General features: G+C 38.0%; 1 protein-coding gene across 1 annotated transcript in view; it reads left to right on the top strand.

Annotated features, from left to right (window-relative positions):
* Positions 1–27959, top strand: part of CLSTN2 (calsyntenin 2) — a 99998-nt gene that overhangs the window by 27238 nt on the left and 44801 nt on the right. The window contains exons 5-6 of the mRNA XM_075031889.1: positions 3390–3638; positions 4232–4353. Of these exons, the coding sequence (XP_074887990.1) occupies positions 3390–3638; positions 4232–4353 (371 nt within the window). The remainder of the gene's footprint in view (positions 1–3389; positions 3639–4231; positions 4354–27959) is intronic.

Raw genomic sequence — 27959 nt, 5'->3', positions numbered from 1 at the left:
TTGTCCAAGGTTTCCATATCTTCACAGAGAATAGGCAGGGTAGAAACTTGTAATAGGACTTTGATAAAAAGGTTGTAAATGACAATGAACTTTACATCAGAATTGCATTTGGACTGGCTTACACTTTGGTATTTAGTTTTTATTACCATCTTTAAAGTAGAGAGAACTCTTATGGAAGCAGGTTAAATTATTTCTGGATATCAGTTTTCTCCCAGAAATAACCTTATTGTATCTAAGGATCGTATGAATAAATTCTTTGAAAAGGAAGAAAACACTGAGGGTTTTTTCTACCAGTAAAGCACTGTGCGATTGCAGAGAGTGCAGAACTGAGTGATCACATACAAATATTCATTTGCGCCATATAAAATGGAAGATTGTCTTTCTATAATTAAGGACCGAGTTTATAAATCCTATGCTCATTTCTTCACTTATCTGTTGGAAATCTAGAGAATTCAGATGCTAAGGACAGTGCATTAAAATTCATTTTTTATATGACTGATGGTTTAAGTCTGCTTTTCAATAACCCAGTGATTTGCACTCACTTTGACAGTCAAGATGGGCAGTCAAATTACAGTTGAGTAATTTTAAAGTCAAGGAGTTATTAGTGTTGTGTCTCACAGCATTTTAGCAAGCATTTTTTCACCCTGTCATCTGACAATAATAAAAAATAAAGAACGTATAAAAAACACAATTTGGACTGCAAAAACATATCCAGAATAAATATCACTAAAAAAAAATCAGTTAAGGAGCCTAGAATAAGGTGGAAAGATGGCTATGGTGCTCTCTTCTTTCCCTCTAAATGTAGATAAAATAGAAAATAATGGGATTGCTAATTCTCACACATGGCAAACAGGAAACTGAAGTATGGAGACACTGAGTATCAGATTCAAGGCCATGCTCCAGCTAAGAGGGTAGATCCTGCCCTCTCTCCTTTATCCTGGGTTGTGTAGTTTTGCAGGAGGCTCAAAGAAAGTTGTTGATCTGATTGAAAAGTAATCATTTGCGCTTGGTTTTATCTGGAAGGTTAGCTTCCAGCTAAGCCACCAGTCTGGTCCAATTCAGCAAGCAGTGTCAGTATGTGGTTATCCTGGCACAAAGTTTGCAGCACAAACATGCAGGGTGGGGAGAGGAGGTGGGGACAACTCCGTAAGCTGCTTGTGAAAACAAGCACTTTAATATGCAAGGTGTACCTCAGGGGTCTCAGTCAAAAACTGTGCTTAATGCAGTGGCTCCTGCATCGTTCTGGAAACATTTTAGAAGAAAAGGGTATCAGCCACTACATTTTGGAAGGGTACTGATCCAGTAGCATGATAAGACTCTTCTGGGAACACCTCCGGATACATCCTGTTTGTATTGCTCCAGGTCTGTGTATGTACATGGCTGAGCAGCTTGGGATGCTGGTTGGATTTATTAGGATCGAAACAGTATGATTTCTTCCAGCTAAATCTCCCAAGCACATAATCCAATAGTTGTTCTCAGGGCAGGATTAACACACACTAACAGGATGAGGTTCCAAAGTAACCCATAAATCTCCATAAAAATGTGGGCAGATAAAGTAGAACCTGTTGAGCTTGGTACTGATTACCCAAATGCTCTTACACAAGCCTGACCTTCAGTTGGGAAAATAAGGTAGTTTACTTGAGTATCTTGCTGAATCAGAGTTTAACAAGCAATATGAGAGACTTCCATTTCGGAGTTTTTCCACAAATTCATTCCAGTGGAAAAAACAGATCTTTCCAAATAGAGAGAGGGAAGCATGAAGCTGCTTCTTTCAGTCCATAATTTACCCAATATAAGCATGTGCCCATTTAAAAGCATATTTCCTTTGATATACATCATGGTGCATGCAATTTCTGTTCCTTCTGTAAGTTTAAAAAATTATCATAAAAATTAACAGAAAAGGAAATTAATTGAGAAAATTATGGTTCTACTTAATGTCCTGTGCAAGTAATTTTATTTTTTAGTGGCTTGATTAAGAAAAAAATAGAAAGTTTATCACAAATTGTGCCATCTAGATAAATTGATTTTGATGTATTCCTGTTGATAACACCTGTGTATTAAGCAGTGCAGTGTGGTGTATTATCCAGAATTACAATTTATAAAATACATCTTGTCTCTGTGCTCAAATTCTAAATATGTAGGTGTTAGGTTTGATATTACTATCACTTCAAAATAACATCATTTTACAGTAATAAATTTTGGGGAATTGTCTAAGAAATTCAGTTACTGAATGATATGAATGTTTTCATATAATATAATGATAATTATAATACTTTAAAAAAAAACCTCTAGGGTACAATTCCATACATTCTTGGCTTAAAATTCTACACTGCTGCAGAGAGTTGGGATCTATTTTTCTCTCCTTGGATGCTGAAGGAGGCTGGGATAACTTACTAGTGTGGGATTTTTTATGCAGTTGTGGTTTGTTCACCATATTCTTACTTGACAAAGCATCAAGAAGAATACAAAGAGTGTTTGTGCTTTTTACTCTGGGAAGCATACCTTCTGCTAAATGATATCTTTCAGCAGCTAAGTAAAGGCTGTGGTTAGCTCATTACATGTTTTTAAAAGTGACAATTGTTAAGCTGTAACAAAACACAGAGCTGTAAAGAATTGTGCTATTTTATCAGATCTTGGCACTACAGTGTTTTCCATTTCTGTTTTTTGTTTTTCCCAATTAATTCTAACAGCTACTGTGTAGCTGGGAACCACTTTGTTAATGATTTACTTTTGGGTTGGAGGAGGGGGGTGCTAATCTGAATTGTGACTACCACTTAAAAGTCTTAGATCTATCATTAGACAAGAACACATGGAGTTACAACCATCACTTATCTGCCAGAAGCCGGCATAAAAGTGATATATGTTTTAGGGTGAATACTCTGTATGTATTGACATTCATACTAACATTATCGTGAATATCCATGGATGTCTACTGGATATTAGGTGACATGTCCTAGATTCATCCCACTGTACTGTATTTTGCAACACATCACCCCCACATATTGTGTATGTCTATGCTATCAGGGAGGGAAGATACAAAGCTTCCCAGCTGGATGGAGAGAATTTGGTTTTAGTCTTAGCAGTTCTCGAAATAACTGAAGAAATGTCATTAATGAGTTTTAGAAAATAATGAGAAGTTTCAAGAAAGATAACTTTAAAATATTTTCTGTAGTTTTCTGTGCAATGCATTTAATCTAGATAACTCCTACTGGCTTACTGTGGTTGGTATTTTATAATGTGTATGTGATTTGACAGTGAAGTTAGTAGGACAATTTGGGTAGTAAAAATAATCTAAAGAGCGTGACTCAGAACCCTGGCCTATATTAAATTAATCTCCACAGCTTTTTCATTAGTCTCTCATCATGTTATTCATTATGTATCATTTGCAGGAGCTTCTTCAGGTGCCATTGACCTGTTACCATCTCCCAGTGCAACAACTAACTGGACAGCTGGGCTTGTCATGGATAACAATGACATGATTTTTAAATTTGATGGAAAGCAAGGAGCCAAAATCCCAGATGGAATAGTCCCAAAGAATTTAACTGATCATTTCACCATCACTCTGTGGATGAAACATGGACCTAGTCCAGGATTAAGAGCTGAGAAAGAGACTATTCTCTGCAACTCCGACAAGACAGGTGAGTCTGTGTATTGAAAAAATGTTAGGCAAAGGGCATAACAAAGTTAGTAGAGTGTTACCATCTCTTCTCATTTAATTTCGTTGGAAAAAAAAGTTACTAAGCACAGATGGTGCCACTCTAAGCATTGCTGACTTGATAGCTTATTGAGGGGACTGATGTCTGCCTTAGTTTCAACACTGGTTCTCTTCTTGGATAATCTCTGTGAACATGTCTGTAGATTTTTCAGGAATTGGTTGATAAAATAATTAAAATAGGTTTACTTTTTTTTATGATTTAGATTGGGAAAAACAGTTCTAATCCTTCACTGAAACTAGTTAGACTAAGTATTGATTTGGATTTTATTTATTAGTTTGGGCATAACACTTCCATAAACAAAACTAATACAGCGCAATTCAGGAAGATGGTTACCATATGTGGCTTCCCAGAGAAACATAATCATCTATGATATTGAGAAATGTCAATTATTTTGGATTTTTTTATTTGGTTGGTTTTTGTCTTTTAGCTGTATATTGCTTTCAGACACAATCATCTAAAAAAAAAAAGGGTTGCTGGTAGTTCAGATCACTGATCTTGTTGGTCCCTCCTTTCAGAGATGAACCGACATCACTATGCCCTGTACGTGCACAACTGCCGATTAGTATTTCTGTTGCGCAAAGACTTTGATCAGGCTGACACCTTTCGTCCTGCAGAGTTCCACTGGAAACTGGATCAGGTACCTGTGGTTTTCTCTTATCTGTAACCCATCCTTCCCTTCATCCCCTTTAGAAATCATAGAGAAGGACTCAAATCCTAGGGTAACTGCTTTGGGAAATTGGAAATCTACTGCAATTATGTTGCAACTTGTAACTGTTATGACTCTAATTGGGATCCACATAAAAAGAGATAAATGAGTTAACTTGATTGAGCCATTTTATACAGTAGGTTTTTTAATTGAGTCATTTTAAACAGTAAGTAGAGGTTTATATCCTTCAGCAATGGATAGAGACATGACATTGCATATAGTTCCCTAAAAGTTTTCCATTTATCATTAAAAAAAATATATACTTTATCAGCACAATGGAAGTGATGGAAACATTTTTAATAAAGAGTATGCCGACACACAGAAAGGCAATTGTAATATATTGTAAATCTAATCTGCAGAATTTTATTTTCATCTGCTGTGCCGTATGTAATTTCTCCTTATTATGAAGAGTATATAGCAAAGGAATTATTATTAAAGAGATAAGAGTTTCCTTTCATAGATTTATTAATTCTAAGCAGGATAAGGATCATTTGGATGAAAGAAGACAGACTTCAGCAAAATAGTATTTTCTCAAAGCAAGTTTCTTCGTGTCTTTGAGTCAAAATTATGATATTGAAGATGTAGATATAGGAATAGTTACTTTCCTAATTCACCTTCAATATGCATATAAAAAGATGATCTTTGTTGTGATTATCAGATGAACGTGTTAAGAAATCATTAACCAGTTTGGAAGCAGTTTCTGCTGTACTTGATATGAGATCTTACAGTGTTTAGAGAGGGGAAAATTTACATTAAATCATATTGAAGATTACAAGTCATAAGTAACTGATGTCACCTCAGATAATGCTGTTCTGAGTGCTGAAAATGGATTTGTATTTCTAAACTGTATACTAAGCATCTAAATTAATGACAATACAAAGTTTATGTAAAGTATTTTGACTTTGAAATTTGAAAGCAATCAACTTCAATATCCTTACAATGAGAAAGGACCAATGTCCTCTCAGTAAATGAAATTTGTGTGTAACTCCTATAACTTAGCCATGACAAAATACTGGAAAATGTACTGTCAAAGATAATTTTCCATTCATGGGGGATGTATTTGATTGTGTGAAAGAACTTTTTCATCTCTACTGCCATCTACAATTACTTTTTTCTTACTCTACTTTCTCCACATCATTTCTATACTTTAAAAAAAACAACAGGAAAATGGCATAAAATGGAAAGTACAGAAATGCTAACATCTTTCTGATTATTTTTTTCTTTCTTATATCACAAAAAATCCAGTGTATCCTGAACTATTGTTTTTTCTTATCAAGCAAATTTTGTGTATGATTAGCATCCATGTTATTGATGAGCAACATATATTCTTTACACTTCTATTCTGACACTATCATTTCCTTGCAGAAAGTGCTGCTCATCTCAGAAATCTACTTCTGGATGGTCTGTTGATTTGGGAAATGTGTATGAATTTGAGGGTTCTTTGTTTCAAAGCAACATGCTAAGACTGTGTGTATCTAACTAGTTAAGTGCAAGTGCCATTTTTTCTCTAACAAGGGATAAAGAATACTTTGGGCAAGTCTACAGATTTTGTCTGAAATTAATAAACCTAGGGGAATTGCACCAGCAGACTTCTCACATCTTCAGCTAGACATTTAAGTAGAATCCTAAATACCTGGTGATAGGAACTCATTGTTTGTGATGTAAATCCTAAAGGAACCCAAGGATTTCAACTTAGGGATAACTGAATAAGTCCTTGGAGATATTTTGAGATTTAATCGAGTGTACTCTGAGTTATGTTTCTGGAGAGAAGTTATTTTGTTGAAGCTATCTCAGCAAGAGCATATACTAAAGGCAGTCAAAGTACTGCTTGACATATTAATTTTTCTATTTCTACTGTTTGGTTCTAAACCGTATTATTTCACTACCTGCCAATAATTATTTGTGTAACCTAAAATATGCTCCCAAATTGTAGCACTACAGAAAAGTTGAGCTGCAGTTGGGCACTGAAGGGAAAACCTTCCTAACTAGTATTGAAAACTCCTATATGACGGAAACTAGAGATAGAAAAGATCTTTTAGCTCACATCATTAATTTCCTTTCATTCAGCTACTGTCAATTCATTTCCACAGTATATATTGAACTGCTCTTTGTAGCTGAAAAAGAATGTAAGATTAAAGAATAAATAAAGTTTGTTATGGGTTGTGTGACTCGACTTCCATGATGATTAATTTATATTGTCATGGTGATACTGTTGTAAGTTTTGTCATGAAGGGACCTGGTAAAGATTGCTTCTTTACCTCTTCTTCAAAGCTCCATCTGGCCCATATGGTGGAGTAAATTAAAAGAAACTGAAAATAAAACACACATGAATAATGGGTGGGTAAGGAACTTGCATGGTTTTGAAGATAAGGCAATCGGAAATTTTCACTTCAAAGTAGTAAAATTATGCCAGCTTCTAAATAGCTACCTGGAGTGGTCTACCTTAGAAAGCACAGGATATTTTAAAACCACATCAAAAAGCAAGTTAGCATCCCACTACAAATTCCTCTGGATCTCAATATGAAAAGAAGTTAGGGCTAGATTTTCACAAGTAGATTAAGTGCTCTAGACACTTCTGAAAATCCTGCTAGTTGAATATTTGCATATTTAGATACTGAAATACCTCTGGAAATCTCACCTTTGGAACTGTTCATTCTTTAGTGGCATACCCTCAGATTCCTTGGGGTTTTTTAAGAAAAGTATGGGAATTAAGCTGTACCTACCCGTTGTACAGTTTCTCACCACTTGCACTGCACTGTGATATGGGATGCTGTAGACGCCATTGCATGTATGACTCTGGAAGAACTTCAAGGGTTGGTACCAAGCACAGCCATAGTAGAGTAAAATGTGGCAGAGTACTTTATTGATTAGCTCACTTTGTGATTGTGACAACAATCTGTAGCTTGTTTTTTTCTGAGAGGAATCTGGTGACCTTGGAATAGGGTGAAGCACAAACTAGTGAAGTCATTTATCATTCTTACCGCAGAGTAGTAAAATTTGTTATACCAGCTGCTTTGGGCTCTACCTAGTCCTCAAGAATACTCATTCTTTCAAGGCACTGACCAAGAATATGAGTTTATTGTAATTCCAAATTTAATTTAATTTTCTAGATCTTGTTTCTGTGGCAGGTGGGTGTGGCACACATCTTAGTTGCGGACTCCATTTCTGGCTGAATACAAGGAGTCACATAACGTTTTATGTAGCTGCACCTGTGCAGCGCATCTGAAACCTTGTGATACATGCAGCCTTCGTAAGTGTCATGAATAGCAAGCGTCTGAAACCTCCACACAGTAGTGGCTGCCAAGTTAGCTCTGGGAAGATTGTGTCTTTAAGTTAGGTCATAGACCTAAGGATTTATTCTCAGTATGGCTTTCAGTATATTTAGCCCTATTTGCTACTTTACACTTAATGGACTTCGCTAAGCTAATTTTTTACTTATTGTGCTAAGGATGCATGACCTGAGAGTGTCATAATCCTGAGCATATGTGCCTATAGTATTGAACTGCTAACACACGAGATGATTATGTCTGCAAAACGTGCTAATAATCAGAGGTAACAGACTTTAGAATGAAGGTATCCTTGTTACTTACAAAACACCCAAGGAAAAAAGAAATTGATATAGTTTGGTTTTTTCCCCCACTTTCATCCTTTTGGAAATTAACTATCTTAGTTGTGAGATAATCCATTAGTAGTAATCTGGAAGAAAAAGTATGGAAGGAACCAGGTTAAAGAAAATCAGTATCAAGTTTATAATGCATGCTGGGTAATAAAAACTGCATAGTTTTCCCAAACAACTGCAACAGATGCCCGATTAGAGGTGTCTCCTTCCTTTTACTTATTCCCATTTCCTTGGAAGTGCAGGTGTTTCCTTTGTTTCAGAATCATGACCTTTTTTTCACCTTTTTTCTGAGTTTCCCATGCAAAGGTTTAAATTGAGTATCATGATGTGCTTGTCAACTTTTTTATAATTTCTTTTCTCATACTTAACTATAAGACACTCTTAAACCTGAGAACCTATTATGAAAAGTTTTGTCACCAAAGTCAGTAAAAGGCACCTAAATCATCATCTAATTATCTCAAATGGGTAGGAACATAGATGTGATTTTAAGTGAATTATTTAGGCAGCTAAATATAAATTTGGGCCATATAAGAATAACATATGAAGTATAAAAACTTTTTCTTTGTTTTTCTTGGAAAGCTGTGATAATTTATTTTAGGGTTCCCTACTATTGGGATGCTCATATGCATATACGCTTATCTTGTGGACATGTGACTGGTTTTAAGAAAATAATCAGATTGTAGAGCCTCTTGTTGCACACAGGAAATAACGGCATGTGAGATGGGTCTGGTAAGGGCCTGAGCTTTCTGATCTCCATACAGCACAAAAGTACCCTTGGAGACTTAGGAGTTGGTGAACATCTTAACTTACATCTCTGATCATGTTTCCCTTCAGCCACTGGTGCCATGTCCAGCCTTGTAAAATTCCTTGATGCAGGTATGCCAGGACTGCAAAAGAGATCAGTTTATAATGAGATTATGTACATTAGAAATGGAGTTCTGTTGAAATCAGTGGGGAAATGTTCGTTGATTTTAACAAGGGCAGAATTTCACCCTAGAGATGTTTAAAAAAAAAAAATAAAAAAAATCAAGTCTTCTCACTTCTTTTTCTTTCAATGCAAAGATATTTCCAAAAGCACTTCAGGGAGCTCTGTTAGCAACTCTGTTGTAAAAGTCCGAACTAGTGCCCCTTCCTCTCATTGTCATCCACAGGAAAAACCTCTTTTGATCCTCGAATTTCTGCCATAAGAAGTGACAATTCTTGTGTGTTCCCCATTTCTGGTTATTTAGTGAGAACTCTCTCCCTCAATTTCTGTCCATTTTAACTGCTGTTTTCTATAACCTGCACAGAACCAAATAAAAATAATAGTTTGAGTAATGAACCAGGGCATTCAAGTCTTTGGTGACAGTGGAAAACTTAACATTAAATAGGACAATGCACAGTGTATTTCACACTCTGTTCATCATGGATATTACGTTTCTCGTACTAAAATTGAGGGCAATCAAGCCAAGAGGTATTTTTCCTTCCACTAAATCAACAGAATAAGAATACTTCTTTGAGTGGGAGAAGGGATCTTAGCCATGGATGAACATTTTTTTTAATCTACTTGTTTTTCTTCACAATAGGAAATTATTTTCTGTTTTATACCCATGCTATCATACTGAAAATAGTCTTCCAGCCCACAGGCAAAATTGGTATTGAACCTGTTAAAAAACAGGGAATGCACTGCATGATCTGGAGTCATTCTAAGTCAGCAAAAAAGCGATAAACATACAGAAAGTTATTCTTTCTTTTTTAAGATGAGATAAATTGCTTTGAATAATCCAAAATAAGCCTGTAGTGCTTTTCATTGTAGAAAAGTGTAGGGGTCGGCATTTGGAAGATCTCGCGATGGCGCGGAAAGTTAGAGGGTTAGTCGCAGCCTTGTGATGTACCTGTAACCCCACCTTCCCTTGTTAGTATAAAAGGAATTAACTGCGCAATAAAAGGCGGAAGTTGGCGCTCACACTGTGTGTGTTATCTGTCTCTTTCCCTGGTCCGGGCCAACCAGTGACCTAAGCGTGGCACCTTGATATGTAGTGAACGCTACAGAAAAGCCCTGAACAATTACTTTCATTATAGGAACTAGAGAAAGAGGTTTAGATAAATCTGAATATGATGCATTCTACCTCTTTGTGCATAGATGCTGAAGGATCAAGGCAAGGCCTTCCATTGGCATTTAAGACCTTCACTGACCACATACAATAGGGTCTTCTACCTGTAGAAAGCAGTCTTGTCCAGTCAAGCCCTTCATTCCCATTTACTTTTTAAAATAAGCTACTGTGTAAGGACACGATAGAGCAGGAACTGACTTTCGAAGAATTGTATGTTACATGGTAAGAGGGCAAAACAAAAGGGATTTGGTATCTGGACCTTTTCTTAGGTAAATTAGCTATTTCCATTAAATTACAACATTTATGAGTGAAAGTTCTTCTTATATGCTGGATTTTTAGAAATTGGTTGATTTTGTGCATCTAGTTTTCAGAAGACAATCATTCACATTATGAAAGCCCTAGGTGCCCGCCTCCTTGAGAGACTCAGAGAGAAAAAAAAACAGAGGAATATATATATATGGAAAGAACATAGTATTCTCAGTCCTAGAGGGTTAAGGGTATACAGGGGAGATAGAATGGTGCAAGCGTCCATCATCTCTGTGCACTGAAGTTCACTTCTACATGAAAGACCTCAGGCTTGTCAGTCCCATGCTTTCCAGCATGACCCCTATTGAAAGTTAACTTTTTTTTTATGATGGTGTTTAGTTGTTCATTTTTACTTGAAGCTCATAAGAGTTTCTTATGCTCTTAATCGCTTATTTTACAAATTGGTATGCAGACCTGCACTGCTCTATGCATACCTCTTTAATAAAACAACAGAAAGAAGTTAGGTGTTTTTTTACAGAGCCAGTAAAAAATAAATCATAAATGAATCATGCTAATCCTGCAACAGAGATGAAATAATTCCAAGACTTTAAAAGTCTTTGCAGCATCCACGGCATCCCAAGTGTCTTACATTATAGCCCTGTCTATTCTGACACAGTTTATTTACCAGTTTCCATCCTTAAATGCTATTTTGACAAATTTTTATACAGCATCTTGCTTCAAAACAGCTTTTGCTAGCACAAGGACAAGTCAGAAGTGCTGATAAATGCTGAAAATACTCTTTGAGATTCCAGCTGAAAGAAGCTTGTTTAATACAGATTTTTAATGCAACTGCAATATCACTGCTAATAACAAAATCTTGACAAACAAATCATAATGGCTGGCAAGAACTTGCTTTGTGACATACAAAAATTCCTTTGGGCCATCTCTGAAGTATTCCCTACAAATTGGCCTGGTTTTGTGCATTTCTGATTTCTGCAGTCCAGCCCAGTGTGAAATGCAGTGACTGCTCTGTGCTTCTTTAAAGCTTCTATGACCCTTAAGGAGCAACTGAGCTGCCTGCAGGAAATATTTTATAATTTATCTATTTGCATTTACTTGAAATTATTTGGACATGTTTTTCTGTATTTGCATTCTGCATTTTGCAGTTTTGTCATTTTTCTGACCGTGACAGTTTTATTACTGTCGCGCTTTCCCATCGCGACAAGCTAGGAGAAACAATGCATTGCCAGGGACTCACCCTGGGGAGAAACGGACCAACACAGATACTGTGGATCAAGCGATTTCTCCGTTTATTTGCTGCATAACACTCAGTTATATGCCATAACCATGCGCAAACCATCTACTGATTGATTAACATGTCCTGTTCACGCGCTTAAAGCAATAGTTTCATTGGATAAGGTCTTCTGATCACGCGAATGATTCCTCCTGTCTGTGTCTTGCCTGGTGTCCTGCTTTCAGGCACGTAGGCCCGACTTGTTCAGCACTTTGTGCTTATTTCATCAAACTTTGTAGCAACAGTTAGCCTTCGCTACGTCCTTGAGGCCTGCTGCTTGCAGAGGCCTCTGACTCACAGATTGAACAGTCCCATTGTGTCTCTTGTTTGCTATGTGTCTATTTTTCTAATTATCCCACAATTCCCCCTCCCTAAGGACAATTGAGCTAGACTTCATTTACAACAGGTGAGTACAATACGTAGGCTTGCATAGTTTGCTTAACTATTCTATCTAGCATATTTTTCAAAAGCGCTAGAGCACAGGGAATGATCATACAGATAACAGCCAAAACACACAGACCCCCAACTATGGAAAGACCCCATTTTTTTAACCAGCCAAACCAATCCCTAGGAACATCTGGAAGACCTACTACCTTTATGGCGTCTTGGAGTTGTCGAATGATCTCGGCTTGTCCTCTGATGGTTCTCAACGTGTCGGTATTGTTTTTAAAGTCTAAACAACAAAATTCTGGAAAAATGGTGTTGTTCTGCTTACACCCTACATCAAATTGGGCCAATAAAAAAATCTATGGGTGGAAGTAATACATATAATTGATTCATAGTTGTTTCTTGAAGATTTGCTAATTCATCAATGGCTCGAGCAGTGGCGTTTCCTTGCTTTAAAATCAGGCAGGCTAAAGCTTGTATGTTCATTCTGTTTACCCAAGGTCCTACTGGAGTAAGTGATGAAATTGTCAAATATAGAAAATCGGTGGGTAGACGAACTGTGGGATCACAGGAACCATCCAACTTCACCATCTGCACATTTATTCTTTTTCGATGTGTCACGTTGACTAAGTCCTTTTCCATGGGTGCCCAGGCTTTCAGTTGCCCTATGGAACATAGTCCTCCTCGCAGTCCTAGGGCTATCACTTTCCTTGTACATCCGGTTGGATCCATTTGGCTGGCACCAGTCTGGGTCCACTGTCTGTCTGGACACGGGCGTATCCTCGCCCCCACTGTAAAATGGGTACCGGTCCTTGCCACTCCATTGTGACCGGATCTCGGTACTGAACTGGCGCTCCTAGCACGCGGTCAGACAACAACGTAGCAGAAAAATGTCGTTGTGCTGCAGTGTGATGCTGAGATGGGTCTGAATTACCCCCTGGCATATGATTTAGTACCATGCAGGCCTTGGCTAACAGTTCATTTTGGTAGATTACAGGTACCTTCTCCCCCTCCCTAAGGCGATCTAACTGCATCTTCAGGGTTTGATGCGCTCGCTCAACTATTGCTTGACCTGTGGAATCGTAGGGTATTCCGGTTGTATGTGTGATGCACCATTTATTTGGAAATTCATGAACCCAAGAACTGACATAGTTGGGGCCATTATCTGTTTTTATCTCTTGAGGGACCCCCAAAACACTGATTGCTTGACAAATATGTTGTATGGTAGTCGTCGCATTACTCTTAGTTTCGGCAGTGGGACAGATATAACCGCTACAGGTATCTACAGTAACATGTAAATACTTCCGGGGTTTGAAAGGTTCATAGATAGTAATGTCTTGTTGCCAAATTTGATTTGGTTGTAGACCTCGGGGATTAATACCCCATGTCCAGGAGTTAGTTTGACAACAGTGTGGGCAAGAAGCAACCACTGCTCGAGCATCAGACAAGGGTAGTTGAAATTGCTTTGCTAGTGCCCTTGCCCCTTGATGAAAAAATTCATGAGAAAGTTTGGCTTGTTGTAAAATGGGAATACCTATTGATTGGATGAGGGTTCCTGCTGCTTTGTCTGCATGAGCATTTCCCTCCATTAAGGTGCCCGGTATCTGTGTGTGACTATTAATGTGTGTAAAAAATACAAGGCTTTGTCTTTTTTCTAAAACTGACAAAAGTTCCTGAGCAGGCCCAGTCCCTCCTGGCAAACTTTGTTTACATCGTTGTGTTAATCTATACACATATTCGCTGTCTGTGACAATGGTTAAAGGGGTGGTAGACCAAGTAGTGAGAGCAGTTAATACTGCATGTAATTCTAAAATTTGAACCGATCCTTGACTTTTCCAAGTTCTGGTATGCCATCGGTTGTCAGAAAACCAGGCCATAGCTGCCTGTTGGGTCGCTCCAGAGGCATCAGTGAACACTGTAAGGCCTTGGAGGGGTTTTTCTGAAATGGGTGTTTGTGGTTTAAAGGTCAACGCTAAAAGGCTTTTAATGAGAGTGTCACCCCTAGCTGGGATAATTTGTCCCATAAAATCTGCTAAGGCTGCTTGCAAATACATATCAAACATTATTAATTGTTCAAAATTACGGGGACTGACAGATGTTGAAATAAATTTAGGATCTCTCCCAGATAACTGCTGCATTCACCGTTGTCCTCGAGAGATTGCATCTGCTAATGCCACTAAAAATTGTGCTGCGGCTTCCTTTGGATAACTGGTATACAGCCACAACAGAGGGCATACCCGTGAATTGATAAATTGATATATCAGTCCGTTTGCTCCTTCTCGTTGCATGGTTATATGTAATTCTAGTGGGACTTCTGGGGTATAATGGTTGAGATTCCTGTGAGTCAATTTAGTAGCTCTCTGCTGTCACACAGCTTTTTGTGTACTTGTCAATGTTTGAGGAGCTGCGACATCTGGGGTTCCCGCTAAATCTGCTAACAAGGGTTGTAATTCTATGTGTGTAATAGGAATAAACTGTCTTAACCATTGCAGATTACCAACCAGCACTTGTAGGTCGTGTAGGGTTGATACTGTATGTTCAATTTGTAGCTTTTGAGGCTGGACCGCCCGCCTCTGAATGAGTGTACCCAAATATTTCACTGGAGCAGTTTTCTGTACACTTTCAGGTGCTATTTCTAAACCATGTTCCTTAAGAACTTGAATCAGGTGTTCTAAGGTTGTGTTAATGTCTCCCTCCCCACATAACAAAATATCATCCATATAATGATACAGGACCCAATTCTGATGTGTATCTTGAAACTGATGCAACGCGCGGTAAACAAACAACTGACACAGAGTTGGGGAATTTTTCCATCCCCTGTGGTAACACCATCCAGTGATAGCATTGTACTGGTTCTTGATTGTTGATTGTTGGGATCGTCATGGCAAATTTGGGTTGATCATCTGGATGGAGTCAAATAGAAAAGAAACAGTCTTTTATGTCAATTACCGCGACTGGCCAGTCTTGGGGTAACATGGACGGCCAAGGCAGGCCTGGTTGCAAAGGTCCCATGTCTTCAAGGACAGCATTGACTGCCCTAAGGTCATGCAAAAGATGCCAGGCACCTGACTTCTTTTGGATGACAAAACCAGGACAATTCCATGGACTGGTGGTTGGGACTAAATGTCCTTTTTCCACTTTGTGCTGTACTAATAGCCGTAGCTGAGACAATTTCTCTTGAGGAAGGAGCCACTGGTCCACCCACACCGGCTGTTATTTGTTCGACTGCGCAGTACAGCTGCAACCGCTGCAACCACAGGTGTCACTGCGGTTTGAGCTTCTGCTTCTAATACTCGTTTAATCATATCTGCTACTGAGGCTTTTGCTGGCAACTGCATTAAAATTTGCTTTGTTTGGTCATTCGCTTGAGTGCAAGCTAGCTCTTTTGCAAGAACCGGTTTAACCTCGTCCGGTATATCCACTACCTCAACCGCCTTTTGTAAACGTTCAAAAAAATCCTGATATGGTTCATTAACTCTCTGAATAACCTTTGTATACTGTATGCTTTTCTTTTCAAACTTCCCGATTTTTGCAAACACATTCCTAGCACAAGTTGAAGAAGCTACTATCACCCGACCTCACAATCCAGCCTGATTCTGAGGGGCCACATGCTGTCCGGTCCCTACTAACTGCTCCATAGTGACTCCTGCCAAATTGTGTCCTGGAGTAAGAGCATCTAGCACAACTGCTTCTGCTTCCTCCTTAAATGCCTGCTCCCAAAGGCACATCAAAGGTGCCGTGAGTGCTGCACACACCAACTGTCTCGAGTCAAATGGTAGCAACGGCTGAGCATAAATTACATCTAGCAGAGCTCGCGTCCTTGGGCCATTCAATCCATCATCTCTACAACTCATCTGCCATTCCTTCACTAACTTACAGTCTAATGGTTGCGATCTCGGTCCATCAGGAGTAATTAACAACAGGCACACTAACGCTCCCCCTTCATCTGAAGGTTTGAAATCAACACCCTCTAAGACACACTTTTTTGCTATTAATTTCTGATCCGTAAACACTGGAGGCTGTGCTGCACGATCTACAACACCTAGAGCATGCTGCACTGTCTGTTCAATATTTGCTGCTAAATTTCTAAATTTCGCCAAAACCTCCGCTACCTCTGTGATCTGATTCTGTCCGGGTTTCGACACGACCTCCTCGTCTAAGTCTGGCAATGGAACTGCATCCGCTTGTAACTTCCCTCTAACGCGAATTGCTTTTTCATTCGGATCTACCTCCATCAAAGACAATGGTGGTGCACTAGGACCCGTGATTGTACCACTCGCTGGCGGGGGGGCCGCCGCCCGCGCCGGTACCGGTGGGACATGATCAGGCGGGTCCTCCGCCTCATGCGAAAACAACCCTGGCGGGGGAAGGGGTGGATATCCAAAAGGAAGATCCCCCGCTTGCCCGTGAGAAATTGGAAATGCCAATGCATCCGGAATACCCTCCGCCTTTCCCAGCCTCTCTCCCTTCGCCTCCGACACTTCCCCCGACACCTCCTGTTCACTTTCATCTTCCTTATCAGCTTGTAAATCCACTGAATCGACCACTTGCCCTCATAACGCTGCTGTGGCCACCAGCCAAACCGCCTTCACCTCCCTTCCTTTCCTCAACACTGTCAACACTGAACCCAGAGCCGCGAGCTTATCTGCAGCTCCTTTTTTCCCACTCAGACACTCTTCCACTAACTCCTTGCGCGCAGCCTGCAGTCGCGACGCCTCAAATAACTCTCCCGGCTTTACTATGAAGCCCCGTTGCATCATCCACTGGATGAGATTCGTGACTGGAGCCGTATGCGCTCCACAGTCCACCTCCCTGCCTACTGCCTTTAATATCTTAATAATCGCTCCGATGGATGCCATCGTCACCGGCAGGGTCGCCCCGCGGGCAATCTTCTATCCGGCTGGCCAGGCACAACAAACACTCACACACTCCGCGCACTCTGCTCCCGCGATCACGTCGGGGTCACCACTTGTCGCGCTTTCCCATCACGACAAGCTAGGAGAAACGATGCATCGCCAGGGACTCGCCCTGGGGAGAAACGGACCAACACAGATACTGTGGATCAAGCAATTTCGCTGTTTATTTGCTGCGTAACACTCGGTTATATACCATAACCATGCGCAAGCCATCTACTGATTGGTTAACATGTCCTGTTCACGCGCTTAAAGCAATAGTTTCATTGGATAAGGTCTTCTGATCACGCGAATGATTCCTCCTGTCTGTGTCTTGCCTGGTGTCCTGCTTTCAGGCACATAGGCCCGACTTGTTCAGCATTTTGTGCTTATTTCATCAAACTTTGTAGCAACAGTTAGCCTTCGCTACGTCCTTGAGGCCTGCTGCTTGCAGAGGCCCCTGGCTCACAGATTGAACAGTCCCATTGTGTCTCTTGTTCACTATGTGTCTATTTTTCTAATTATCCCACAATTACAATGGTATAGGATTTTACCAGTTCGTGCTGGCCTGCTGTTCCCAAAGACTTAAGGTGATCTGGGTTGACTCTTCTGAAAATGATACCTATTATGTGCTGTCTTTCAGCTCTTACATGGGAAACTTATTCACGTACATAGTTATGCTCATTACCTAGGGAAGTTAGATGTTAAAACTACTGCAACCAACATACCCTTTAGAGCCGAAGAAACCCATTTTTCAATCAAATCAAGGAAGAAAAAAAAAACAACACAAAACCAGAGGAAAGAAATTCTATATGCAATGAAAAAGAATTTAAAACTAACTATAGCACCATGAAATAATGAGAAGTATTACACTCTTCAAGCATACTGTGGGAAGGCCCCAAAATCAATTTAATTTCTTATCTAGATAATATCTTGATATGATGCCTAAACAAGCTGGATTAAAGTGTTTGTTAACTTGCCTTGTTTCTACAGTACTCGGGGAACTCTAGAAATACAAGGTCTAGAACAGAAACTCTCAATCAAATTATGCCTGTGAAGGTGAATAGGCATATTTGTTTTCTTATTTATTGGCTATTTTTAAAATTTATATTTTATACTGTCCCTGATTTATTAGTTATGCCACCAGAGTTTGTACAAAATGTGCACAAACTGTTTTGAAAATGTTGCTGAAGAGCAAGATCTGTTACTTGGGCAATTTCCTAGGGCCTCTATGTTGTTTACCTTTCAAGAAAAGCAGGTTGGCTTTGGAGCATTCAGGAAGTGTTTGAAGCATTTCACAAAGGTAGGACTGACATCTTTACCATTCCAAATGCAGGTTAGGAGATAGCATGTGTTAACAAATATAAATTCATTTACCTGTGTGCATGAGCTGTTTATTACAGCCCTGGAGCCATGGTTTCTGGATGTCCACAGTTCAGGAAGAAAGTATGGTGTTGTTTTTCCATTGATTTACTTTCCACAGCTGGATAGTCTCTTGGCAATAGGAGAGCCTAGAAATACATATGTTTAAGTATGTGATGGACAATTATGTAAAAATGTAAAACTGAGCAGCTTTCTAACCATACAGTTAAAAAATAAACACAGGGTGCTGCCTAACTGTAATCATCAAGTGTTACTGAACTGAGACATGCTTGCTTGATGCAATTTAGCAACAAGAAAGGTCGACTGTAATAGAATTATTTCATCATGAACGAACTATGGATCTAATTTACTAAGACACATTGAAGTTACAGCATGACAGCACAAAGATGTGCTGCAGCTACAGTACATAATCAGGGCTTTCAGGTTCTTTATCTGTATGATTACAGATCTGTATGATTAAGCAATGTCATTATTTAAAGCCGTAATTAAGCCATCCATATTTTTGAAATCTATTGTGAAAATAAGTATTACACATTATGAGTTTCAAGGCTACGAAAGCAGCTCACAGCTTGCATGCAAATTATTTTGCAAACTCTTACGCTTCACAGTAGTGTTGTCACAATGCAACAGTGAATACATGTTATATAGAAAGGTTCTTTGAAAGCTGAATACCTTATTTTCTAATGCAGTTAGTTTCTTGCACCCAATAAGATGAGAAAAAAAACCCCTCATTCTAGGATTTTTTTTCACTGTGCTATGGGAATGCTAGATATGATGCGTAAGAGTTTCATGAAGCTCATCATTGATTATTGAAGCCCATTAGACCACAGGGCATGTAGCTGGTTACACTGCCATGTTGGTGACTATGTGCAAAAAAACACCTCAGAGTGTACATTTCTGTGAGGTTAATGCAGTCTCTTCTTAAGGAATAGAGGTCGGTAGACAGTAGGAAATAGCATGGTCTTACAGGGAAAACTTTTCTGGCCAATATCCAAGGCAGAATTAATGGCAAGGGGGAGTTGTTTGCACAGCTCAAGAACAGGTGTCGGTTTGAGAAGAGCATAATATTAATAAGGTGAAATTCTGGCAAATGAAATAAAATGGTAGATTAATTATGGTCAGATTCCAGTGAACTGAGTCTACTGTGCTTAGGAAACTGAACGGAAATCTTCCTATTGTATTTTTGTCCATGAATCCAACTTGTTATTAGACTAGGAGACTGAAGCTTACAGAAATCAAATTCTTTGCTACTGAAATGTGCATTAAAATGGAAGTAGAACTTGATCTACTGATCTTCCCTTTTTATAATTTACCCATTAAATTTTATTTTCTTATTTTTATTATTCAGATTGTAGGGGATGTACTTTGTGCAACCTTGGCAGAGAAAGATGGATTTATATGTCCTCTTAAAATTCCTTCCAACCTTGTTATGTGTGACTCTCTAATTAATGCCTAATATTTTAAAAATACATTATTATGGTTGCTAGTGGTTTAATGAAACTTATATCAGTAATTTGTCATGCAAAAGTGACCATATAAACAACTCCACACCTGAGACTGTAGGAGACATTGAGTTTTAGAATGGATTTGTCAGTTCTCACTATACCACCTCCCTAGATCATCAAAACTAATTTTCTTATTTACAGAACTCTTAGGATGTATTAGGAATGACTGTGGTGGGTAAACCAAATGTTTATTGTTTACATGATCTTGAAGAAAGATCAATTTCTCTTTTCACAAACTACTTTTTCAAGATATTGACTGTCTTAAGACATAGTTTTAAAAAACACTTTTTGTATTCACCAGACTTTCAGGAGAATTAATATCTATTGGCCATATTGAACTATTATGATATTAGTGGTCTTATTTGCTGCAGAAAGTAAAAAAATCCTGAGGGCTACATTAAGCATCTGCAAAGCTTATAAGCCAGTACCTCCGCTGGTATAAATCTGCCCTGTTCTTCTCAATGCAACTGCTACTGCACTGGCTGAAAATCTAAACCTTTCCTTTCTTACCAAACAAATATACGCCCTGTAATAGCAAAGGGAACATCAGCAGCTTTTAAATAAGTTTAGGGTAACTGTGCAGTTTCTTAATTCAATGCCACCAATAGAAATGAAGTCTTCAAGTTAGGCTTGGATCTGTGAACTTTGCAAGAGCATGACAGAGCCAGGATTACTTCAAAATTTAATATTAACTAGCATCTTAGCCCTGATTGTTACAAATAATTGTGAATCCTTTTATAGTTTAGTAGTATTATTAGTGCTGGCTAGAAAATGGAACTCCTTATGAATAATTTCATGTCTTAAAAGCATTTTTACTTTAGAGTCGCATATTCTTTGTAAGCAGGAAATTAACCCTACAGAAGCTTCCTAGGCAGGTAAAAGCAGGATCCTCACTTGAATTTTCCATTAGCAGAAATTGTTTTCCAATGAAACTCTAAGTTTCTAAGCACAACTTTAATGTTAAAAATTGCAACTTTATTGAATCATAATTTCAGGAAAATTACTGACAAGCTTTAGTATTATTATTGAGAGATGTAATATTTTATTAGTATTACTTTCTTTTTACTATTTTTGCATATTAAATTAATAAAAATCCTACATCAGCAAGTAAATTTCCAAAAAGAAACATCACTTATTTGTTGCACAAAGTTCTACTATCATATAGCATACCTTCCAAGTTTTAAAGTATCTTCACAGCAGCCAGTTAAGTTCCTATTCCTAATTTACTCACATCTGCTCAGAAACAGATGAAAAGCTGTAGGCTGATAGTGCACAGATCTTCCAAGCCCTGTGCTAGTGTTCTTCCAAACGGACAATTAATGGTATTCAAGGCACTGAAGAATTTTACTGCATTTTTTCAAGCAGTCAGAGTTCAGGGTCCTGGTAAGTTATTTTCCAATCTTACAATGATTGTTTTATTATAAATTCAGCCTTTTCCCTTTCAATTAGTTTATTCCAATTAACCTGTGGACTCAAATTTGTTCAGAGCAATTTACTGTTGTTGTTGTAGTTGGATACACAGCCTGCATGGCATTTTTTATTCTTTGTGTAAGTGGCCTCAAGCTCTCTCTCACTGAGGCGTCTCTTCTGACATCATTGGATTTGGATGCACTCCCGAGTAAGGGTTTGCTGTAATGCTCCATGGCCAGCACAGAGACCCTGTTTTCAAATTCAGTCTTCATTTTCTGTGTTCTGAATATTTAACTGAATATGGGTGATTTAATGAAAATTCTTGCAGTAACTTATCGCCCAGTGCTCAGCTAAAGTAAATAGAAGAAGAATTGGGATCACAGTTAAGTGTATTACAATTCAAACAGAAAATGATTTTATTAGTCTAACTCGGGTGTATGCAATAGAATACCATACTACTTTGTATGCAGAGGTAACAGGAAACGTCCAGTTCCCTTCAGATAACTGCTATAAGAGACCTTTCTGAATGTCATACTTGGATTCCTTGCAGTACTGTTCTTCCTTTCCTTGACAGTCACTTTCTAAGTTCAAGTGGACTAATTGTGTTTTGATTTCAGAAATATACAGCCCTGAGCTGGCATACCATTTACCTATGGACTTATAAGTATTTAAGCAGTTACAGTTGTTTTCATTAAACTATCCACATAGCTTCCATATAAAAGGCATTCTGATTTGCAGTTTCAATTGCAATTTTCGTACATGTTAAGCAGTTTTATTTGTTTTGGAATTTAGGCATCAAGAATCAGCCCAGAAATAAATCTGCACCTACATTAATCACCAGCTAATTAAAGCACAACAATGCCTTTCTCACCTACCTTTCAGTTTTGTGTTACACATAGCAATGGCTTGGACTTAAGGCACATTAAGGCTGGTAGAGTCTTACAAGAGAGGGTTTTCTGCACAGCCTTTAATTGCTTGCCTTGGAAGTTTTCAGGAAAAGAATAAAGCCACACAGCTTTTCATAAAGGCCTAGGAAATCAAGTAATCCTCTGATTTCTTACATGCTCTTGAACTTTCTCATCAGAAATGTTGAAAAACTCTTAAGTAGGTGCCTCTTTCCTCACGACCTTGACAGTTGAGTGACTAGCCATCTTTTCAGCATTTGAAAGCCTTTTGCAATCCTTCAAGCCAATGAATCGGTTCTTGATGTATACAGGGACTAGGGTATCTCAGAATCATCCACCAAAAAACACTTTATCCTTTAAAATTATGTAGACTCCAGTACCTTATTCATGCTTTGACTCCTAATTTTTGTTGGCATTACATGCAGTAACATTTGCTTGAAAATTTGAAAGAAAAGATCAACAATTCAGTATTTCCTGAAATTTGCACACTAAATATGTTGGGTTCTGCTAGAAATGTCTGAGTTCCAAGTTGTGGAAGTGCTACTTTTAAGCTTTGGTATGAAAAAGTCTGTATCTCTGTGACTGCTATTGATGACTTTTATGAAAAACGTCTCTCTTGAATTTCATGCCTTCAAAAATCTTGCCTGTCAGTTGCCAATTTCATGATACCTCTGCTAGCAGCAAAAATTTTTGTGTACTTATAGTTTAAGGGCATCTTACAATAATTATTTTAAACTGAAATAGTAGTTTAATAGGACAGATATGTGCTGCATTGTCAGTTGCAGTGTTTGTATCTGAGCTGAAGGCACACAAGCTATTTTTCACAGTTATATTTTGACATAGAATAGGTCATCAAAAATTAAAAATATTTGATTTTATTGTTATAATTCCCAAATTTCATTACAGCTGGTTATTTTAATTATCAGCTCAGAAAATTAAATGAAAGCTTTACTACACTGAATTACCCACACAGTCTATTGATGTATTGTATGTATTTGTATGCATTGGGAATGAAGATTATGTCTAGAGTAAGAGTATGAAACCTGCATGACTACATGCATTAATGGTGTCTTTAACCTCATACCCATAATTTGAAAATCAGAACACAGGTCTTTTTTAGTAGCCAGAAGAAATACAAACGTTGCTTTTCTGTAATTTTTTCAATATTCTGTACTCTAAATTTAAAATACATTATTAATTTGTACAGTGAGTGATGCTGCCCTCTTAACCTAATCAGCAGTGGGAATAATGCTACATAAAAAAATTAACAATTCCCATGCACCAAGGGATGAGTAGGTGTATGCTTCCTGCACACTTGAGGGGAGTGCGCAGCCCCACAATGTTTGATGCTCTCACAGATTCACTTTGATAGTTGGCTGCCCCAGATAATTGCCTTTTCTCTGATAATAAATTAGCTATGCTTTCAGCTGTGATTTTGGTATGACAGAGTGTAAATGTGATTTCTCACACTAAGTGCATCCTGTCTTCAAACCCTCCAAACATGCTGAGTCATCATCAGGAAACACTTGATATACAAGCCCTTTCAGGAGCTTCAGAATCTTTTCTTATAGAGCTAAAATGTGAGAGGATAAAAAGTGTTAAATGAAAAAAATAATACTTAAAGCTTATGATTCAGAAGATGCTTTGTCATACTTAAGGAGTAAGAGTAAATATTAGAGAAAAAGGACATCTCAAAAGGAGATACAGGTCTCTACACACCTCCGGGTACAGATAGACAAGAGATACAGGGTTACATATCAACATATGTATTTTGCATATATTCTTGGAATTTTAAATTATTTTTTTAATGTAAGGCAAATCTGAGAATATTTTTTTTAAAAAGCAAAGTCTTATTTTATAGTAATGGTTTCATCTGCCATCCATTAATATCTGTAAGTCTGCTACTTATCTGAGTAAAAGGGAGAGGGAGGCTTTTTTATGTGAACTTAATTTCCATAAAGTTTTCTGTACAAAATTATCAAAAAAACCTCAGTCATCACACCTAATTTTTGTTCACAGCATAAAATTTAGGTTTCAGAAAGAACATGAGTGCACATATTTCCTGTGCAGTGGTATAAAGTGGCTTAGGCTTGGTGGTGCTACAGCAGAGCAGTCGCTAGCCTTGGGCAAGTAAAGTAAATTCTGAGATAGTACTGTAATGATGCATGGGTATCATTTGTTAATATTTCAAATATTCTTCAGTTGCTGAGTGTAATCTACCTATATGTCATGCTGTACATACATAAACCCAATGTTCACCTCAGTTTCATTGTTTAGAAGGAAGAGAAAAGGTGCATACAACTGAAAATGTCTCATGCATGCAAAATTCCTAATTTTAACAGCTGTAGTATATAGGGAATGACAAATGTTCTGGATCTAAGATTGAAACTGGACCTTGTGTGTTGCCACTTATCTTTTGGAGCTATCTACATTTTATAATGATTTATGGGCTTGATAGCAATGGATAGGCTAAATCAGAATTCTTTGGGGCATTTTGGTAGGTAAGATGTATGTTCACTTCATGGTACACAGGAAAATTATTGGCCAGAGTTACTTTACTATTTATTTGGCTTACCTCTGTATGGTCATAACTACTTTTTAATATGTAATCTGAAGAATGCTTATTTGGCATGCGATCACTTCATAACCTTTTTTTTCCTTATCCCTTTGATGCTTAATCTGTTTTATAAATTAATTTTGGGGTTCAGCACACTATATTTGAATAGGGCACAAGTGATTTCCAGTCCCCGAATGGAATGTAGCAGCAAACACTAAAATGGTTTTGTCGATCATGAATTGATGAGTACTTTACAAAAGAAGCAATGCAAATTCAATCTAATCATCTCCATGAGGAGTAGTACCTTTCAAAAAGCATAAAGCTGGATCCTGGGTGTGACTGAGAGTATTGGAAGGGAGAAAAGTAGCAGTGAAGCAACAGAATATGTTGAATATGAGGATCTCTAAATCATATAAGAGAGAAATACAGATAGAGCTTTAGTTCTTGCTATGAAAACATAAAAATGAAAGAACTGCTGGAAGATGCAGGGCGATGAGGTGAAGAGACAAGGGAGAAAAAGGATGACCATAGATAGGAAGAAGGAGAAAAGGAGTACAGAAAGTGGAGAGGAGTGAGGTTGATGCTGCCATACAAGTCTGTGGGTTTTTTTCCAAAGAATAAATTTTTACTGAAGAATCACATGATATAATTTTGAGGAAAGCAAACTGTACTGCTGAGATACCTGAGGAAAGCTGAATCACTTAGTATCTGCCATTCCTTCTCTTAATTGTGAAGCTGCTATCAGCAGAATCACAGCAAAATGAGAAGGAACAAAACTGCAGATAAATAAGCCCTTATTTCTTTCTGGTGTTGAAGAAATCAAAAAAGTATTGGATGGGTAGTTTAATTTTGAGGGATATTGTATTTTAAGAATTCTGCTGTGAGGGACAGACTTTTCATCCCAAATTACCTTCTGACCCTGCCAAAGGTTCTAGGGATGTTAAGAGGAAATATCTGCTCTTGTAAAAGTTCCATATGAATTAGTTTGGCTCTATTATACTAGAGGAGCAAACTGGACTTTTTGTCCCCAATATTCAGATTTTGTTTTCCTCTTTTTTCTTTTAAAAAATGATATACAATTTTGAAAACACCTGAACCATTTTTGCTACATTTTGGCAAACATAAAAAGCTGTATTTTTCAGTGATTTGGGTTTTTTTGTTTTGGGAGTTTTGTTTGTTTGTTTGTTTGTTTGTTGGTTTGTTTGTTTTCCTGAAGAACCAGTTACCCCATTTCTAGCAACAGTAATTTTATTTTAGGAAGATGTCTGTAATCCAGCAGCCATTTTCCAATCAGCAAAACAGTGCTTCACAGGAAGAATTTCAGCCACCTCAACTGTGAATAAATGTTTGAACTTTAAGATACTTACTTTAATGATATCCATAAAACTTTAAGGGTTTGTGTAACACTGATATGGAAAATTTCTTCCCACAGTCTATTTGTTTCACGGCTCTAACACCAGCCCAGGACTATTCTGGGATGCAGGCCCTCAATGCTGACTTGTTTCCTCCCATAAAAGCACTAAGAACATGATTGTGATTAGTATTGAAAGCAAGTTATATACTGACTAAATAACAACATTCTTTGGCAAAGTCACAAATATAGCTGATAACTAATTACCTCTGTATGGTATATAACATATAATCAGCCTGTCTGCAAAATGCTAGCTATGTAATTAAAAGCCCAGCAGTTACCATTTCAGTAAAGAGACTATGCATAATATTTGGGTTGTATAATTTCCTGACTTATCTTTGAGTATAAATACAGAAACATGGATATACAACCATTCTTCACTTTACAGAAATTATGAAGGTAGCCAAATATGACTCATTGCCACCTTTTATCTGCAATAAAAACAAAATAGCATTTGCTTTTCTCTTCATTATGTCCTAATCAGCTGCTGGAATTGAAGTAAATACAATACTAATCTGTATGGGGAAGAGGCATCTATTTCTTATGTTTCTTTCTGCGGTTATAGCTACCTCCATCTCAGACAATAGCAATATTCAAAATTATTATAGTAGTGGGCACCCATACGAATAACAGTGATTCTCTGGAGATATCCTCTCAGTTTAATGTGAGAGCTGTGTAAGAGCAGGAATTCTTTTATCTCTGATTTGCACTGTGCATCTTCAATACAGCAGATACCTTTCAAGTAAATCACCTTTCCCAAAATGTGGAAAGAGTGAGAGGGTGTTTAATGCCTGTGTCAGCTCTATCTTCCTTTGCTGAGTATGTTTAAAGCAGCTTTTGGAGGCTTGCAAGCAGTGTCAACACTTTCTTCAGAGATAGCAAGCCTTTGAAGAGGAATATGCCAGGCGATGGAAAGCCTTCAAAGAGCCAGCAGTACCATTTTCAGCAAGAGAGAGGTCATTAGCCCAGGGGAGTACTCTGTTGGGCTTTCTTCTGTGTGCAGACTACCCAACCCAAGAATCCTGGTGTTTTCCAGGTGGTAGGTGAGAACCGAGGTATCAAGACTGGATATTTGTTTCATGAATGAAAAATAGCACATAGCAGTTCCTGTGAAATTTGAATAGATGAAGGGAGTCTGGTGCTTTGGTCTAACAAAGCGAGTGATGTGTGTAGGTTGGAATGTGTGACAGGGAGGAGGAGAGAGGAGGTCTCTTCAGAATCCAGTTTTCAGAGCTGAGTCCAAGTGTTTCCCCTCAAAAGCAAACAAGCCACAACTAACCTGTTTGCTTTGTCTCAGGAGTCTAGTTTGCATTAATCACGCTCTCTGCACCTTCATAACATGTCTAAATAACTGCCTGAAAACAAGCATTATATTTGTTCAGACACCAACAGTAAGGGAATGATACATCATCCTATTTTGAACAGTGACAACCTCCTTTTTCTTAGTGCAACCTCCTTATGCTCAGAGAGAAAAAAATACTTAGGTATTGAATACCCTTCAGGAGTATGGCCAGACTTCTCAGCTGCCTGAAATCTCAGTCCTTGGAGCAGCAGGCAGTCAAGATGCCTGACTTAAATGTGACCTTTAACATTTGAGTATTAGTATTCCAGTCAGGTTTTTAGAAAGCAAACTGAAAAAAATGAGTATATTAATATTTGCAAAGTAATTGCAAAGGCTAGGAGGGCTTGTTTTGTATTAACACTTGAAGTCTTTTTTTTTTTTTAAATTAAATATTGTTAGCATACTGAAAAGTATTTCCTTGGTTTTCTGGCAAATAATACATGTTTCAGGAGGCTAGTTAAGCATGTATTTAATTTAGTTTATGACCAGAACT

This window comes from Buteo buteo, chromosome 7, assembly GCF_964188355.1.
Source record: "Buteo buteo chromosome 7, bButBut1.hap1.1, whole genome shotgun sequence".
NCBI classification, from domain to species: domain Eukaryota; kingdom Metazoa; phylum Chordata; class Aves; order Accipitriformes; family Accipitridae; genus Buteo; species Buteo buteo.
The sequence above is the reverse complement of the archived record's forward strand: the minus strand, read 5'-3'. Positions and strand labels throughout refer to the sequence as shown.